Consider the following 19,752-nt stretch of genomic DNA (forward strand, 5'->3'; position numbering starts at 1 on the left):
GTGTAGCAGAGTTGAGAAAAGGGACATTTAAAAATAGCTTTAGGGGCTGGGCATTGGTGGCGCACACCTTTCATCCCAGCACTTGGGAGGCAGAGGCAGGTGCATCTCTGTGAGTTCAAAACTTTAGGGAATTTGGTAACAACTAATACAAGTGCCTGTCAGCTGTAGCCTCATTCTCAATACCGGAGTACTGATCCTCTGAAGTCCTTACTAGACAGTCTGAGACCCTCCTGTGCATGCTGTGGGGGATGGGGCTCTCCAAAGGAGAGCCCTTTCCTTTATGGCCTGGTGAGCTGCTCCTTCTAACTTTTCAGAAGCTGTGTGACCTTCATCACTGCAGGGGGTTACAGAGTTGGAAGCAGGGTATCTTCAGCAACTGACCTGTTTTCATGGTCACCCATAGGATTGGTGGTGTCACCCCCAAACCACCTTGTTCCTACAGTATAGATAGAGTGTATGGGATACCCACATGAGCTTGGAGTCCACTTTCTCTTCCACAGGAGATCCAGGCCATGTGCAGTGTTTTTTCTGCTTCTTAGGCCTTGGCACACGTAACACCTTAGCTGCCCTTCTAGAAGATTTAGTTCTGACACTTGTCTCTTCTCTGGGCTCCCAGAATGCCCTTTCATGACTCATGCACTACACATGGTGGCACTGCAACGATTGAGGTAAGTTGTCCCACCCTCCTCAATTCACGATCTAAGGCTGTCAGGGCCTGGGTGAGCCTTGTTTGCCTGCGTGCCATCAGCACCTGGCTCTCAGAAAGCACTTAGAAAATGTCAAGTGAATGGAGGGAAAAAGGAAGAGAACTGGTCTTTTATTAATTTATTGGGCAAAACACAGGAAGGAGTCAATAACACAGTGACGCAGTGAGGAAGGCAGGCTTTTAATGACTCTTCTCTCACATTTGTGAGCATGTTAGCAAGTGAAAAAGACGCTTTTATTCTTTCCACAGAACAGAGTTCCAAGTAGCAATCACAGTGTTAAAATGCGTAAGATGCTGGAAGTATAACCCAAAGAATTATCATCAAATAACAAAATCTCAAAAACAATTTATCAAATCAAACTTTACTGAGACATAACAGAATATGTGTTTGTAGTTAACATGGCTAACAATGAGACATTACAGAAACTAAGTCCATAAGCCTAGGAACAGGCACTATATAACATAAGCAATTAGGTGAGACAAACCAGTATTTGAAGCAGCTCATAGCACCAACACACTGGCAGGACCAGCAGAGAGGCAGGTCATTCAACCAAGGCACCTGGGAATACGGAGGATCTCAGACAGCATCTCCTTATACTCCCTTATGGCAAAGGGGGAAAGGAGAGCCGAGGTGCCTGGTCCAAAGCCATCCGGCACAGTACTGACCAGAACACCAACCACTGCTAAGTGCTCCATTCTATTTGATTTGACGTATTTTTCCCACTAACAGGCTTACAATGAAAGAAAACAACAAACTTCATAGCATACTTCAGCATTACATTTATTCCATTGGAAATGGCTCTTGGGCCTGTTCATGGACACACTTTTAATAAAGATTCAGGGTGATGAGTCTGACAGTTCTACCTTAGTGGTAAGCTGGTACAGAGGTGGCACCTGGACAGATAATTTGGCACATGTTTTAAAAATAGTATTTTATTGTTTGTGTGTGTAGGAGTAACATATTGAGCACGCAGAGTCAGACAACAACCTATGGAAATCAGTTCTTTTCTCCCACCTTGTACATCCTAGGGATCAAACACAGGTTGCTGGGCTTGGCAGCAAGCACCTTTACCCACTGAGCCATCTTGCTGGCCCCAGTTTGACACATCTTACATTGTGTAAACAATGAGTCAAAATTATTAACCCACTGGTATAAAATTTTCCCCATGGATAGTTTAAAGATTAGCAAAGTACAAAAATAATCCAAACACAGAAAAAGAAGACAAAAATCTTTCTTTGAAAATTAAGTATGACACTTTTACTTTCATATGGCAAAAATTTGAAAAACATGATTTCAGAAAAGCAAAATTATTTAGCTACAAGCCACAGCTGATGAACCAAATGGTATATAAAGTATTTTCCCTGTTTATAAATATGTGTGTCTCTTAAAAATGTTTTGAAGTCAGGGAATCTTGCGTGCTCTATCTTGCCACAGCCCCAAGGCTTAAACTGGACAAAATTAAGATGAACTGTGGGGATCAGAGGATAAACACTACATTGCTCACAGGAGTGGTACTACAGATGAGGCAGACTGGACATAGACAAATGAAGCCAAGTGGTCAGTGTAGGAAAAAAATCCCACACAGGACTTCCATTCATTATGACCATCATCAACACATTGCTGCAGACAGTTATCTGGCTTCATAAGTGAACAAAGACAGATAAATAAAAGTGACTTCTACATGTCATATATATGTATACATATATTATACTTTCTCACATAGACATTTAGTTATAAGTAATATAATCAGTATTTGGCTTAATGTTTTCCTTCTTGGGTCCAGCATCAAAGGATCTGATTTCACTTTTATTGTGAGCACAGCTCAGATCTGGTTAGGAAGTTGCAAGACATTTACTGTCTCTAACCAATGAAAAGGCAACAAAATCTCCCGGGATCTTAAGTTTATTTCTTACCACTAAAAGCATATTAACAAAGATATGTTTAAGTATTAAAGAATATACTATGTTTGCTACCAATAATGTGCACATGATTGCATAAAAATATCCTGTAATAAACTGCCTTATAAATATTTAAAGAAACATGTTTAAAATTAGAGTGAATATAAGATTAGTGTTCTGAAACCATCAGTAGAAAAATATACTTGTAAAAAAAGAATGTTCCATTAAATGTAAAAATTGTCTTTTTGGTATACATTTCCATTTTTACCTTTTGCAAGGTAACAACTTTCTCTCTCTCTCTCCTGAACAGTTGCCTTTAATTCAGCTGGAAACACTAAGCAATAGGTGAGAACAGGTTGTGGGCAGTGCTATGGCTTTCTCATGCTCAGTTCCAAGTGCTGGCCAGATGGGTGACTTGGAGAAATATTGAATGTCTCTGAGTCTTTCAGGAATAGTACTACATCTGCTTACCATCAAGAAACATGATGCTCAAAGCCCAGGCATTAGATATTAACAGTTTTCTTTTATGGCACACTGTATACCAGTTGTGGAAATTCTCTAAACAACTCCTGGGGGTTAAGTCCTTTATGAGAACACTTTTTAAAAATCCTTCCTTACTAGTTACCTTAATGAACTGAAAATAAATTAAAATATCACAGGACTTGTGTTTGGTTTGGGCTTCTAAATGAATATTTTAAATGAACCCTCTCATTGTGATAAAGTGGATACATCCTTGGTCATGGTAGGTTATGTGTCTCTGGGACCGTCACTGGACACTCTGAAGGTCTGTGGGCTATTTTCATGATCAGAGTAAAACTGATGACCTCAATACCCAGCTGCTGGAATCACTGGAACTGCTCTACAGAATGCAAGCCTCCCTTTGGAAGGGAGGTTTGTGAACATGGTAGTGATGAGGCTGCAGGCATCTGTAAAGAGCTTAAGTGTCTTTATATGGCTTGAATGTTTCTCCCACTGTGTTCCACCCAGCTGGAGCTGGGTAGGAGAGAATGTCCACCCTGAAAACAGTTGCTCTAGCAGCAAGGGACAGGTATCATGCTGACGAGGAGAAAGGGAGAGGCTCACAATTCATTCTTGCATTCCAGCCATGAGGGTGCAAGTTTCTGAGGTGGCCACCCCCATCCAGCAGAGATCATGAGCCCTGGAGTGAAGCTGCCCAGGGGTCCTCCCAAGGGTCTCTTCCCCTTTCTTAGCCTCAGAATCATAGATGCCCAGATGACTGATATGACAACAGCTCATATCAAGGGCTTTAAGTTTATTCTTAACGTTTTAATTGGCACAGTTTATTGCAGACTAAGGGGCCAGCACGATTCCAAGAGAGGAGAGACAATAGCATCAGCTCATGAGGATGAAGATGAGCTTTGCAACATTCTTTCATTACATTTTCTGTACAAAAATTATATGGAAAGAATCTGTTATCCTACCTACACAGAGTTCAAGATAAAGGCATAATTCTGAGAGTCTGATCTTACAGCAAGAAGTTTCAGTGTGATTAGTGTCAATAGTGCAAAAAGGTATGGCCATAGACACCTGCCTTCCCAGGGCAGGGACAGGCTGACAAAAGCCTTATCCAGGATATAATATAAAGGTTTCGGACTGAAGTGATTCTTGACATTTTAATTTACTAGTACTTTGACATTTAGCTCTTGACATATCTTAATCAACTGTATATTGTAAAGACAAGCTTCCCCAACTCCCCTGCCACTTTCCTTATACAGTAACCTAATATGATACCATAGTTACCAAATAGAAAGTAAGATTGTTATTCTGTATTAAATCAGTAAAGGGTGAAGAAAGGACAACTCGGAAGAGAGACTTCAGGGTCTGTTATTCCAAGAGAAGAGTGTTTTAGTTACTAGCCATGGTTACCGGGTAAGCTGAAGGCGTCTCTTCAGGTTGCTGCTGTGGTTTGCGTTAAAAGGCAAGGGGTTGCTTCCCGGTCTACTATAAGATGATGCAGGTCTTCTTATCCTTGAAGGGGTTTTCTGAGGTTGGTATGCCCATCAGTAGAGGGTCACTCCGGGCATGCTCCTCACAGTATGACATCAGATCTGCAGATGCTTTTGAGACCTGACATGGACACAAATAAGGAAGAGAAGACTTCACTGACAAGGATCCTACCTAACCCAATAATCAGTGTTGTAGTATGGCTTTGAGACCATTTGTCAGGTGCAAGGAAAATGGTACTGGCAGGTAAGACCTGCCTTAACCAAAGAAGTATGAGGACTTCTCAGCAGCAAGCTAGTAAAAACATTTCACTAGAAACAAGCAACAATCAATCTCAATTCTAAGTGATAGCAACACTGTGAAACAAGCTGCCTGGATACACCATAAAACACAGTGTGGGTTAAATACTGTTGTTGTAGAACTCTGAAGTGCAATGGTTTTCAAGTAGCTTTTTTTTTTTTTATAAGATTTTATTTATTTATTATGTATACAACATTCTGCTTCCATGTATATCTGCACACCAGAAGAGGGCACCAGATCTTATAACCGATGGTTGTGAGCCACCATGTGGTTGCTGGGAATTGAACTCAAGACCTCTGGAAGAGCAGTTGGTGTTCTTAACTGCTGAGCCATCTCTCCAGCCCTCAAGTAGCTTTTAAAAAAAAGTCCTAGTGTTTTCTGTATAAATGTGGAGCACAAAAGAGACACTGAGAGAAAAATAAATGCAAACCACATTTAACAGTGCTCAATAGCAACAGGTGTAAATAAACTGCTGTGAAGAGAATATATGACAGAGTGGGTAAAAGTTCCTGCTGCCAAGCCTCATGACCTGAGGACTCATAGTAGGACAGGATAGTCTCCTAAAAACTGTATTCTGACCTCTACACATGTGCTTTGGTACTGACACATCACACACACACCGTCACCAAAAAATTAGTAATAAAAATGAGTATTTGGATATTTGCTGTTCTGTAGTATGAAGTAAAAAGTTAGGGGCAAAGAAAGAAAGGAGTATGAGCCGGGCATTGGTGGTGCAGGCCTTTAATCCCAGCACTCGGGAGGCAGAGGCAGGTGGATCTCTGTGAGTTCGAGACCAGCCTTGTCTACAAGAGTTAGTACCAGGACAGCCTCCAAAGCCACAGAGAAACCCTATCTCGGGGGGCGGGGGGTGGGATAGGGAAGGAAAGAAAGGAGTGTGAATCAAGGGAAAGTTACATTTTAGTTTCTACCCAAGAAAAAGGAGACTGGAACACAGAACAGTTTTAGAATTGAATTATGGAGCCCACGCCTGACTAAGCTTTGAGATTTACTGTTAGTGACCTAGCGTGAGAAAGTACGCTAGCACAGGAAGGGACTGTGCCTTTCTGTCTGCTGTGGCATGCAGAAGGCACCGTGCCTTTCTCTGGTGTGGCATGTGGAACTCAGTGTCCTATTAAGAGTCTGTAGGTAGATTTTGGGAGTGATGAGACCAGAGCTCTAAGGGCCACCACTGGAACCTCATGCTTTACAGTCAGGTGACTATCTCCAGTCAGGTGACTGCTTCAGTTTCAGGAAACAGCATTAGTCACAACATTCCAGGGCTCTCACTGGCCAGTCCTCTCAGGATTGTGGGGGACACCTCAAGGTTAAGGTACCTAAGAAAATATACCTGGCCTGGAGATGCAAGCTCTACTAAGCCTGGGGCCGGAGTGGTCAGTCACTAAGTGAGCCACGGAAAGGCAGCAAGCATTTTCTTAAAGGAAGATTCGGACTGACAGGTGACTTGCAGCACTGATAAATTCCAGGAGGATGACAAGGATGTTTGTCAACTCCACTGGGAATCCTGTGCCCACTCAGAAGACAGTCATGACAAGGATTGATCATATTCATTCAGGAAAGGCAGGCTCCCGGGAAATCTTGTCTAGGGCTTAGAGAGAGGGGCTAGCTTAGATATCTGGGCCCCTCTGCTTTTTTAGAATAACACCTGTTCCAGGTAGGGAATGACAACTAAATTGCTCTCGGGCTGCTCCAGGAAAAACCTGGGAGTACTGCATATGGCTATATCTTCTCTAACTTGTGCCCCTGCTCAGGAAGGGTGGGGAATTATGCAGACCGCACCACCAGCTCACTCACACTTACCTTTATTCTTTCGATGGAGGCTTCCAATCTCAACTGCTGCACCGTTCTCCTAGCCTGGGCTATGTTGTTGGTGCTTGCCGTCTTGCTGGACATCTTCGACAACTAGTCTTTCCTGAAATCTGAAAAGAATTTTTAAGGTGACTAGTACTTCCTTTAGGTTATTTAAAAATTTACTAGGTTATATTATTTGAAGGGGGAGGGCTGCATCTCCCCAACCATCCCAACCATAAATGCCCCACAGCCATCTCCATGATGATTCAGGTGTGCCAGCCTGCCATCCATTTGAATATCTACAAAACCTTTCTGCAGAAATCTAGCATCAATCGGTTCAATCTGTGTGCCCAAATAGAAAGAGCTAAGGAAAACAACAAACAACAAAAATCACTTGCAGTAGTTAAAGGACCTGCAGCAAAAGCAAACATCTGTCAGCAAAGCATGTTACTATCACCACAACCCCTATAGCAGAAGGCTTTACTTCATTCTATTAGCCTAATGAAAATTCAAGTCACAGGAAATGGCCAGAAAGCCCTCCTCCAAAGAAATTGGCACACAGGGCAATGCTAGGGGTCACCAGATGTGCAGTATTGTAAGACTGTTGGGAGGTAAACAGTTCTTTATTTAAGGGGGAGGGGGCTTCAGCTGAAGGAGTCTTGTTATAGATCTACAGTAAATTTCAAGTTTACAACAGTCTGAAATAGTGAAGTGTTATCATTCCTTCCTGCCTCATCCTGGTGGCCAAGACACTTGCCCATCCTGTTACTCGCCCTTACATGTTGGAGGGTTGATCCTCACCGGCTTGTGTCCTTGGATTCTAAATTGCCTTGTTGCCTTGTCTTCACAACCACCTGATGCAAAGCAGTGGAAAGAGCCTGGTCCTTGAGCTTTGACCTGTCTGCTTAGGCAATGGCACCATTTCAAGAAGAAGACAAGCCCAGGGCATGTGCTGCCTGGTACCCTTGCCATATATGGTTACATTCACACCCAGATCAGTGGCAACTGGAGAAAAAGGCAGAGCTTCATGACTCATGGGAGCAGGTGGGCAGTAGGTGTGCCTCCCTGGCACTGTGTGAGGACTCAGCAGTCTAGGGCACCATGGCGCCAGCAGCAAACCCAGGCTGACTCATTCTTTGGGAGGGCTTGTGCTGCACAAAGTTTAGACCAGACACGGTCTAAAACAGCAGTAACATAGACCGTGTTAGTGCCCCCAGACATAGATGTCTCCAAGGCCTGAGTCAATGATTATAGAGGCCTGAATCTTGTGGTGCTCACATTTTCTACACATTTGTACAAAAACAAAAAACACTACCTCAAAAAACAAAACCAGAGGCTGGAGAGATGGCTCAGAGGTTAAGAGCACTGCTGTTCTTTCAGAGGTCCTGAATTCAATTCCCAGCAACCACATGGTGGCTCACAACCATCTGTAAGCCACCATGAGATATGGTACCCTCTTCTGGCATGCAGGCATATATGGAAGCAGAATGTTGTATACATAATAAATAAATAAATACATCTTAAAAAAAAAAAAAAACCTGAACCATGTGTCAATCTGTGTGCAGGACTCTGGAGTAAGCCTTGGTGTTGGGCTTCTAGTCACCAAGCTTGGATGCTCCACTGCTACTCCTGAGGAGGTTGAGACCAGACAGGCCATCTCACCTTTGTGTGCTCATCATCTTATTTGTAACATAAGGACACTATTATCCACCTCAAAGGTTTTTTTTTTTCTTTGCAGTGTAGGGCAAATTCAAATCCCTAATGCATATTAGTGTAGGGCCCAGAGGAATGAGGCTCCATAAACTGCAGCTGCTATTACTGGAATCCCCTGCTTATGCACCTGGGCTGCCCAGCCATTCCTCTACCTGCTCGGTGGGCCTCAAGGGTTTTGACTAATGTGGCCTAGGCAGGGGCCTTTGGAGCAGGTCCTTAGGCAATTCTGCCACATTAGTATCAAGGACAGAACCAAAGGAGTGGTGACAGCCAGCAGAATGCTGGAGGGCTAGGTAAGCCCCATTAGGACAGAGATAGAGGAAACAGGAGGAGGAAGTGTATGGCAGGGCAGGGTGGCCTTGCCTTGTCTGAGGCCTTAAGTGACTTTATTGAATACACAGACTGTTCGACTCTTCCTCAGATTCCAGTCATGGAGCCCTGCCCAAGGGAGAGGCCCAGGCCAGGGTCTATTAATAAGGTGTCTGAAGTGCCATGAAGGCATGGGTAACCTCACCTTGCACAGAGTGCAGGGCCCTGATGCACAGGTTGGTTGACAAAGTCAGTCCCTGTAAACTGAAAAAAAAGGACTGACTCCCTGCCAGCTGCTGGCTGGCTGGCTGTGACCAGGACTGCTTTTCTGAGTGGCCTGCAGTTTGTAGGCTGCACCCTCAGAGGTTCTCTGTGTTCCCTTTGCATGAAAATAATGCCAAGCATTTTCTTTTCCTCAACCTTCAGGGTGAAGTTTCCAGGGCCAGGAAAAATTTTCTTGTAACTGAAGAAGAGGTCACATAGGGACAACATCACTCACTGCTCCTATCTGTGTGGCCATCAGCAAATAATCCACAGTCAAGCTCTATTTATAAAAGCCTGGGAAGTTCCTGCTCAGGGAAGATACCTGGATGGAGATAATACCTCCCCTTCCTCACTGAATTATAAGTAATATTTAAAGCAGCTAGCTTGTAAGACAAAACGAAAGAAAATGAAAAAGGCGAAAACAGCAATCCATTAATTTACTTTGTTGCTCCTTCATTGGACTTGGTTCCTCCCAGGCTCTAAGAGGTCCATGCAATACTTGCAGGCTTTCATTTTTCTTCCCACTCTTCCTCCCTCTGCCCCTTCTTTCCTTCTTAGAAATGGGGTGCAGGTGGGTGAAGGTGTCTTTACTCTGCTGCCTAGGCTGGCTCCAGTCTCACAGGGGTAAGCAATTCTCTTGCTGAAGCCTCCAAATAGCAGGAGCTGTAGGCACAAGCTATCATGCTGGGCCTAGCAACTTCCCATTCCTCTTTTGAGGCAGGGCCTCAAAAAGGTGGTTATTTTTTTAACCATCAAGAGAGGAACCTTCCCAGGCTTTTATAAGTGGAGCCTGACTGGATTATTTGCTGATGGCCACACAGGAGCATGCTGTCTCAGGCGGGCCTTGAACTTGTGGCAATCCCCATGTCTCCCTCGCAAGTGCTGGAATGACAGGCTTGAGACACCACAAAGAGCAACAGGTTTTCAGTTCAGCACTACTGGACTGGGCTTGGTGTGCTGAGACTGGACCACAGAGAGACACAGGAGGCAGCACTGAGGGAGAGATTCAATGGTTTCCCTTTCTGCCCTGGGGGAGCCAACCCTGCCACGCTGCAACTTCCTTACTCTCCGCTGGTACAGGGATAGTCCTACTTAGAAAATTAGAAACCTAGTTCACATTTAGAGAAGAAAGCCTTCCAGTGTCATTCCTAAATATCAATAGCGTCTATTACATTTCTGTAGCCACAACAGTGGGGGTCCTGGTGGGCAATCCTAGAAAACAGCCACTGGGCCATTGGGAAGGAAAGGAATCTCTGACTATAGTTTTGTTCTTAAGGAGAAACCAGATCAAAATTTTATACTTCTAAGTTGAGGAGCTTCTTCTGGAGACAAAGAATTCCTCTACTAAGCAGCCTCAAATCTAGACAGAGGCTGTGGCTCCTTCAGGAGGGAGGCCTTTCTGGGTCTGGGACTGGCTAGGGATGATTTTTCTCCTGCAGCTACTTTGTAAAACCTCAACTAATGTCCTGGGGCAGAGGACAGAGAGACTGGGAAAACAACTGCCAATGTCTCCATTCTTCTATCCTGGGCAGGAGAGCCAGGTTGTCTGTCTCTGCACCAGCTTGCTTTATCCAAGCACAGACCCAGGGCAAATACCACCTGCAGTTTCATGGGAACTGGGAGCTAGCTTGCTGCTTTTATACAGCATTTTAGGAAATCTGGTTACAACCTTGCACCAGGTCATTATTGTTGTTTTAAAGGTGAGGCAACTGGAACTAGGAAGGTTGGCTTTCAGGTAACCCATCTGTGTACTTTGCAGGGTGTGAGACTTTTCTCTCCAGAAGTAACCTTCCCACCTGCCACAAAGAAAGGGAGCTGTTCCAATCAAGGTGACTCATGCACACTGGCGACATCACAGAATGTTCCACAATGTGGCTCCTCATCAGGAGCACGTTTAACCCTCTAACGTGGAGTAGGGACTTGTGGCTGCCTTGTGTTTGTGCATTACTACCTGGGCACAAGACTTATCTTGCCCACAGTCAGAGCAGGCTTCACTCCTGCATCCAGGAGTTAGCAAAGAACATTCTCTGTAGTTTATAGGCAAGGAGTAAAGTCAGCACTGGGGATGTGGGGGTGGGGGTCGTCTTGAATCTCTGTACTCCATTCTGCCCAACAGAATCAAAACTCAAGAACTTGAGCCAGTGTCTATCTGAGACGAAACCTAGTTATTGCTTCTTTTCTCTTCACACATGGGCAACACAATGGAATAAACATGGAATGCTTAGCTAATCAAATGGTTTGCATTGGTTTTGATGCTATGGTTTGCCTAAATTCTCAGGTTCTTAGAAGTTGCTAGGAATAAGATGTTCCATTAGGGAAACACGGGCATTTAACTCTGTGTCAAGAGGACCTGAGCCAGAGAGGAGAGTGGGCATAAAAAGTGTCACGGAGAATACACTGAGCAGAAGAACAGAGGAGCCTGTAGTCTGAATGACAAGTCATAGTGGCCTGGCCCAAAGCTAATCACTGGGGCAAAGCAACTTCCAAGAACAAACACTCTTCTGTGACTGTAACAAAAGAACAGCCTTCCATTTACTCCAGCTCTCTCCATGTCATCTATAAAAGAGGGACAAGAAGACCTGCCTCTTAGGGCTGTGGGAGATGGGACATAGACACACACAATTCTCAATGTTATCATACGCCTGGATACTACTAAGTGCTGGGCTCAGGCCCATGTTCTTGGTGTGATTAGATTAGACCACTGCTGGAGAATTACAAAGCTATGTGATGACAGCAACAGCTTTCTGATATGGCCCAAGACCGGGGAAGTGCACAGGAGGCTGTTACAGCCCTTCTTCCTCAGGAGCACTTACCACTCGTATCAGAACCCGAAGGCTAACGCCAGCCTCAGATGGTGTGACTGGGCCCCACATTCATTGCACAGTGTGTGTTTTAACTTCAAATTGACTGTCACCCTTTGAGAAAGGGATTTCAGCTGGGCACCGTGGTGTAAGACTTTACTCCCAGCTCTCAGGAGGCAGAAGCAGGCAGACATCTAAGAGTTCAAGGCCAGCCAAAGCTTTACAGTGAGATTCTGCCATAGACAGACATTTCACTGTAGAAGGAAGATGTCTAGAAAAATGGAAAATCCTTAGCTGGATCTGATGGGCAGCTGCTCCTCTGACATCTGCTAACATCTGACATGATGCTGCTCTGCATGCCCTGGACATGCAGTGCCAGGGTTAGAAAGGTCTCTTGCTCTTCCCAGCAAAGGTCTTGTGTCTAAGCCTTGATTTTCTTGTGGTAAATGGGACAATTCTATTTTCCTATTTCAAAGGACTATTAAAAGTATCAGATAAAATTAGCATGTGTGTAGGTATGGTTCAGTGATAGGATGCTTACTTAGCCTAAGAGAGGTCTTGGATTTAATCCCTACCACTGGGGGGAAACATGTAGATGAATATAAAGACTGATTTTTAGGGTGTTTAGTACCTGTATCCTCTTCTCAGATATTGTGCGGTGTGTATCGCACTCTTTGTAGTTCCTACTGTAGTTCCTGGTGCTTGGCAGAGTTCTGCCCTCTTCCTGGCATGCCTCACTGAACTACAGGGCTAGAAAGCAATAAATGATATGTCTCTATATTAACAGGAGGAATTGTATTCCGCACTCCAAATTCATATGCTGAAGGTCTAACCCCAGCACTTCAGAGTATGCTTGTGTCTGAAGACAGGGTCTTCTAAGAGGTAACTGAGTTAAAAAAAGAGATTGTGAGAGCAGGCCCTTAAGCCACAGGACACTGTTTTTAAGAAGGGCAAATATGGTCCTAGAGGTTCACAAAAGGGAGACAAGTAGTCCAACATTTGGATTTCTAATTTCTAATCCCCAGAAACAATAAAAAACAAACTGCTGTTGCTTAAGCCCCTGGCCTGTGGTATTTGGATAGTATTCATAGCAAATGGTCACACTTAGGTTCTCTTGCCACCAGAACAGTGGTCAAAGCATTTAGAAATGATCTGGCAGGTGGGAGTGACAGGAATTTTTGCAGACAAGAAGAGTGAAGGGCAGTTTGAGGGGGAGGGAGGGTGTGCTATTCCAGAGTCTAATCAGCAATCAGCTACAGAGAGGCCACATGGTATGGCAGTCTTCTGGTTCCGAGTCCTTCATGGGGACTCTAGGGAGAGCCTGTCCCGCCTTTCAATGATTACACAGAGCAATTCTGCGAAAACTGCAGAGTGCTTTCTGCTGGCTGGAAGTAAAGCATGAGTCCCATGGAATTATTAACCTGTTGTTAACAGCTTGCAGGTTAGCTAAGATTTCTCTTACTGCCCTTCTGCTACCACTGTTGACCACCTCAAACTCCAGACTTCAATGGAGGAAGGACCGAGTCTTAGTACTTGCCTTCTTTTTTTCCCAGCTGAGGCTACGGGTATGAGGCCAAGGGAAGCCAGGCCTGTGGCCAAGCTGCACAATCCACCCAGCTCCTGCAAACCATCATACTAATGGCTTGGAGAGAGAAAAAGGAGAGGAAGCAATAAGGAACGTCTGCAGGAGAGTAGGAGCACACATTTTGCATGGAGAAGGTGCTGTATTTTGGACTGATCTAGAAGATCATCTAAAGATAGATTACACAGTTCAGAATCAGCCAAACAGAAAGGAGAACAACTCTTGCAAGGCCTCAGCAGACTTCATCTGTGAGGCTCTTCTCTAACAATGTTCTTGCCTTTTAAGGCAAGTTTCCAGCTAATAATGATAGAGACAGTAAGTTAAAACGGTTAATTCTGACAACTGCCACCATTTGCTGAGCACTTTATCTGTACCTGATGCATACATCATTGCATTTAATTTTCTTATCAACATCACAAGCCCTAACCTTTTATCACTTTTTTTGCAAATGGTTCACAGAGGTTAAAAAAAAAAAAGCCATTACCCAGTATTACACATGATGGAACTGTAGCTTAGGCTATGTGACTCTCAAGATGTTATATATATTACCCTGTGAGGCTTGCCCTGGTCAGCAAGAGTCCAGGATGGAGCTGGCAGAAAGGAGTGGCATGTGTCAGCTAGCCTTATTGTACCAAAGAAGACACTGGACTCCATTCAGGGGGTCATTCACACAGTTGGTCCCCATAGCAGTGTAAGCAGAAGTGTGGCAAGGAGTGAATTTGCAAGCAGGGAAAGGTTAAGGAGAATAGGACCATTGCTCGCGATCACAGGTGGAGACTATGCTAAAGGCAGGGATGATTGCAGCATCCTGTGTGCCCTAAGGTGCTGGGAAGAAGCCAGGAGAAGTAGCCAATCTCTACTGTAAACCCAGAGAGCAGGAGCTGCTCGGTCCTGGCTTCACAGAGTATCTAATAATACCTGGGGCACTCTCTTCAGAAACCTGCCTCAGGAGGTCTGCAACAGGGCCCAGACAAACAATTTAAACACTTCTTTGGAAGACTTTCCTGAAATACCAGTAGTGATGGCCAGACTCTGCCTTTGGCTCCTGCCCATCTTTACTTCCGCTTGGAATTAAAATGGGTTAGTTTAGAAGTATGCTACTTTCTGTCTATGCATGGCTTTCCAAAGCTCTGACTAAGCCCTGGATGACTCTTTTTGATGACAGTGGCCTACAGGGCTAACTTCCTTCAGGATGAATTTGTTCTATTGGTTGACATTTTTCTTTGCTATAAAGTCTAAGTTTGTTTTGATGACACATACTTCCTTGCTTGCCACATGCAGTGGTAGCCTTCCAACAATGCTCCCTCTGTCTTCAATGCAGGTACCCTCAGGGCTGTCTTGAGGTACTGGTGTAGCAGAGCCACCGAGGACTTCTACTGCTGGATAAATCAAAATTCCAGCTTGTCACTTGTTACTCCAAGACAGTTTACTCCAAGGTTCATATAAAATTATTGAGATAGTTCACATTTTGGGGTGCCGAGTCACTGGAACCAACTGTATCTTAATTGGATCAGCAGCATTTGAGTGCTCAATAGTTACAATACCTTCCGATCTCATACCACCTGACTAGTATAGTCCAGTTCCATCTTATAGCTCTGAAAAGCTGACTTAAGCAAGATCCAAGGTTTTCCCAGGATGCCCCTCAAAAAGTCCAAGGGTTTGCATGCAAGACCTCACAATTCTGCATCTGTAATAAAACTCCTAATCATAAAAGAGCCTGTTCCTACATAATGTGTACCAAATGCCAGATACTAGGTGACAGGCACGCCTCTCAGTCCACCGTCCTAAGTCCTCACAATAACCCCAGGGAGATTCTGTTTTATTTACAGTTTCATATATGACATTAGGCATGTGTCAAGAAACAGTCAAAAAGCTGCTAGGATAAGATCTGTGATTAGACAAGCTGATGCTAAGGTTCAGCCCTGGAATTTTTATTGTTACACAGAAACGGTATATAACATTCAATTCCTTGCTTTATATGTTGTGTTTTCAAGTCCTGAGCCTCCGCTCAAATGCTTTGCTGGCTTCTGGGATCTATTTTAGTTTTCTCTTGCTTTAGGTTCCTGTTTACACTGCTACCCACTTCAAAGAGCTTCCCTAACTACTTTTACCTGCAGCAACTAATCCCTTTTATTAATTCCTACTCTATATGCATATAGCTCAGGGGCTCAAGGATTCTTGAAGGGCCTGACCTGTGCATGGAAAGGGGGGAAGAGCAGGCTGTACATGAGTAACTATTTGCTATTCAATGCATATTGTTACACAATTGATTTCTATAAACATTGTAATATAGCAATGACATGTCTTCATTGCCATGTACTAGTGACTAAAACTAGTGCTCAGTGCTCTGTGCAAATATAGGTTTGTTTAGTATCCCTAGAGGTTGGATTTATCACATCCATAGAGACCAGAGCTCAGGAAGGTTACAGAATTCCCAAGATAACAAAGCTATAAATTTTAGACCATATTTCTCCAACATCAAATCCATGCCCTGACCACCTTGTTCCACCTTCCCTTTCACAGTGACTAGTACAGAGAAACAGACCTCCATAACCACCTGGGGTAGACTAAGACATACAGCACAGCAACTATATATCAGCAAGTGTGAAACCATCATGAGGGGGTGCTTTTATGTCTGATACTTGCTATCTTGGAAACAGGATATATTTTGCTGGTCTTTCCCACGAGTATGCAGGAAAACTGCCTATTTTGAGCCAAGGATTACCTACTGGTATGCTTCCTTGCACAGATTTTAGAAGCCTAGATGCAATTCCCCGTTTTCCCATATATTTGATTAGGGCAAAAATGTTGACTCTGTGAACTTTCACCTCCAGGATGAGATGGCACCCAGGTTCCAAGGGCCATGCTACTGTGTACCCATGTGAGGTATCCAAACAAGTTTTCAGCTGGTGAGGTAGGTCCATGAGAAGGCACCCTGTGATCTACAGCAGCATAGTGCTTAGCTTCTGCCCTTTTATGCTGGCCCATGCTCCATCCCTCTGTTCAGACCAATGTTTACAGACAACATTGGGAACAATGCTTATGAACAAGTTTCATCTGCTGCCCAGTACAGCAAGAGTGGCTCAGAAAATATTTGTTTATATTTTCGTGACTGGTTTAGCATAGCTAAATTTCTCATGTGTTTATTCACGAGTAGTTGATTGAATGAAATAATTTTACAACTATTTCATGTTGAAAAGCAGTAATGTGGAGCATGGAAGAAGGCTTGACTTAATGTGTGTTGACATGAGCAGAGCTTTGTCAAGGACCACAATGCCTCAGATCTGTGCCAGTGGCAAAGCCTTCCTTTGGTCCAAGTAGGCGTGTTTACTAATGACTGACCAATGTGTGCAGAAACTATCAACCACAGTTTCTTCCTCCAGGATGACTGCAGCCTGAGACTGCTCCTCTACAGACCTTCTGCCTAGATTAGCTAAGTCTACTCTTTGTTCAGCTGTATACCATAAGCCCACCTCCTAGGTTCAGATGTATAAAGTAAGGTTCAGGCCTGTGCATGTGGTGGCCTCCATTAGAGCAAACACAGCCCACCAGATCCCAGCTTTTCTGGACCATGTCTTTCTGTCCTTTCTTCATCCACTGTCACCTAGTCAGGCCAATCTCGGAAACTGTGTGGAACATGGCAGGGTGCTTTTCTGTGCTATGTGCTGTGTTGAGGGCTTTATATCATGTTTTTATTTGCTCCTTACAACACCTTTAAAAAAAGAAATTATCATTGTTTCATTAATTAGCATGCTTTTGTTAGGAGCATAAACACATAGAAGCATGAATGGCAGCCCCAAGAGGTCTACAATAAAGTACAGCTATCTTGGGCCTGGGAAGATGGCTCAGAACTTGCTCTACAGTACAAGCAGTGGAGTAATTTGAACTAGAATGGCTTCCATAGGCATTTTCATTTGAATAGCTGATTCTAGGTTGAATGGTTGTGGGAAAGTGTCAGGAGGCCTCGCCTTGCTGGGGGTGGGGTGGGGGGGGTTTGAGGCTTGGGACTGCTTTTGGGGTTTCTCTTTACAAGAGATGTGAGCTCTCACCTGTTCCTGTACCATGACTGTGTTCTACCTTCATGAGCTCCCCTCTAATGCTCTGAAATGATAAGCCCAATTAAACACTTTCTTCTATAAGTTTCCTTGCTCATGGTGTTTTGTCACACCAATAGAAAAGTGACTAAGACAAGGACCTTAATTAAAATTCCTACCCTCCAGGTTAAAAAAAAATCTGGGCATGGACTGTGTGTGCCTTTAACCCCTAGTCAGGTGGCTCCTTAAGAGCTCTTTGGTCAGCCAGCCTAGCTGGACTGGTGACCTTCTGGTTCAGTGAGAGACCCTGTCTCAAGGCATTAAGTCAAAGAGTGGTAATGTCTTGTTCTGGCTTCTATTCATATGCAGGCACACTGCAACACCCCCTCCCCCCAAGACTACTCTAGTAGACACACACTATTGTAATAATGTACTTCCAAATGGCATAAGAGTAGTTCTCACTGTTTCATGCGGTGGTGGTCTTATACATCTGTGTAAGGAGGAAAGAGCCACAAAGGGTAAAAGGCTCCAGTGAAGGCGTTCTCTAGTACAGCGGCTCTCAGCCGGTGGTCTCCACACTTGCAGTTAACACCCTCAGGATTATCTGGGAATTTCTTAGGAATGGTAACTCTCAAACTCCAACATGGACCTACTGAAGCAGAACCTGGGTAGACCTGTCAGTGTGTGGCCCACAGCCCCCTCCCTCCCATTACTCAAGGTGAGGGTGTGGAGAGATAGCTCAGTGGTTAAGAGCTCAGACTGACTGCTCTCCTGAAGGAGACCCTATCACCAGCATGGGATGGGAGAGGGAAAGGCTTGCAGCCTCTTACAGCTCTAGATCGAGGGGGTTTGACACGTTCTTCTGAACTTTGCAGGTACCTGCACTCACATGGGCACACCCCCCCCCACATACATGTACATATAATTAAAAATGAAAATACATCTAAAGCAGAACTCAACCTCTGGGTTGTGACCCCACCTGGAGTTGCATATCAGATATCGCATATAACAGATGTTTATATTACAGTTAATAACAGTAGCAAAATTAGAGTTCTGAAGTAGCAATGAAATAATTTTATGGTTGGGGGGGTCACCACAACACGAGGAACTGTATTAAAGGGTAAGAGCATTAGAGAGGTTGAGAACCACTTTAGATTCTAAAGAAACTAAAAGTCTCCAGATGGTTCTTATGCCCCTAAAGTTTAGGAAGTGCTCACTGCTGTGGAGGACAGTTACAAAGCAGAGCTAAACAGCAGGAAGACCTGGCTATGAAATTAACAAACAGTTGCTCTATGTAAACAAATGTGATCATAGTCCTGATGTTTTCCCACAACTAAGCACATTTGTGCAGAGCCTCCACACAGGTTGAAAAGTGGCCCTCAATGATGCCAGCACCTTGAAGGGACAGGACAAATGGTTAGCAAGGATCAGCCTGGGAGGGCCTGAGAAGACTTGTGTAGTTCAGTGACACTGACAATTACCAGCTGGCTCTGAGGATGGTGTGCAATGCACATGGGGACTGGGTTGGTGGCTTATGCTCCCCGAGGACGGACTAAATCCTGAGCATGAGGAGAAACGCAAGTGGGGTAATGAGGCACCCGACGGCAGGAGTTAGGAACTTGGAGAAAGGAGTGGACAGTGAGGGCATGGGCAGGCTGAATACACCGATGACTGACATGAATCAACCTCCACTAAAGGTGGAGATGAAGAGGGAAATGAATTTCAAAATGGTTACCGGCAAGAACAGCAGAGAATAGCTTAGAGTGCCTTTCTTAGTGACATGGGGCTGCCAGAGGTTTCCTGGCACAGTGACAGGCCTCAGGGAGCTGATGGAAGAATGAGTAGGCAGCCTCAGATGGGAGACATGTGAGAGGCAGAGAGTTCGGGAGATTCTTTTCGAGGGAGGTTTCAGGGCAGCCAATACGATAAGGTGCAACAGTTAGACAGAACTGGGTTCAACTCTCAGCCCTGCCATTCAGTGCAGAATGGTGTGAAGATGCTCACTCTCCACGAACTCCCAGATTCTCTGTAAAACAAGATAAGGGCAGTGCTCACCTTATAGAACATTTTCAGAGGAGCAGAGAAGGGTCAGTGGTGTCACAAAAGTCAGGGGGAAGAAAGGGCATCCTTCCAGAACACAGTTAAACTCACTGAAGTATTTGGAGTTAAAAACATATTCAGAATGCATGTAAGAGAAAGATATTCCAAAACGTACCTCCTATCAGTGAAAGGAATGCTGGCGGCTGGGGTGGGTAGGTAAGTGTTGTCCATGCAGCACTGCAGTTGGTAGATTTTGGTTTGGATAATGGAACATAATTTGATAGTACCTATGCTTGCCAGTTATTGTTCTCTAGGGCTCAACACAACTTT

At 44.4% G+C, this 19,752-nt stretch overlaps 1 protein-coding gene across 1 annotated transcript in view; it reads right to left on the reverse strand.

Annotated features, from left to right (window-relative positions):
• Window positions 1-865: 865 nt before the first annotated feature.
• Gng12 (G protein subunit gamma 12) overlaps window positions 866-19,752 on the reverse strand; it is a 109,822-nt gene continuing 90,935 nt past the window's right edge. Inside the window, exons 3-4 of the mRNA XM_027430228.2 lie at window positions 6,689-6,807; window positions 866-4,693 (exon numbers count right to left, since the gene is read on the reverse strand). Coding sequence (XP_027286029.1) covers window positions 4,568-4,693; window positions 6,689-6,781 — 219 coding nt within the window. The 5' untranslated portion in view covers window positions 6,782-6,807 and the 3' untranslated portion in view covers window positions 866-4,567. The remainder of the gene's footprint in view (window positions 4,694-6,688; window positions 6,808-19,752) is intronic.

Source organism: Cricetulus griseus, chromosome 8, assembly GCF_003668045.3.
Source record: "Cricetulus griseus strain 17A/GY chromosome 8, alternate assembly CriGri-PICRH-1.0, whole genome shotgun sequence".
NCBI classification, from domain to species: domain Eukaryota; kingdom Metazoa; phylum Chordata; class Mammalia; order Rodentia; family Cricetidae; genus Cricetulus; species Cricetulus griseus.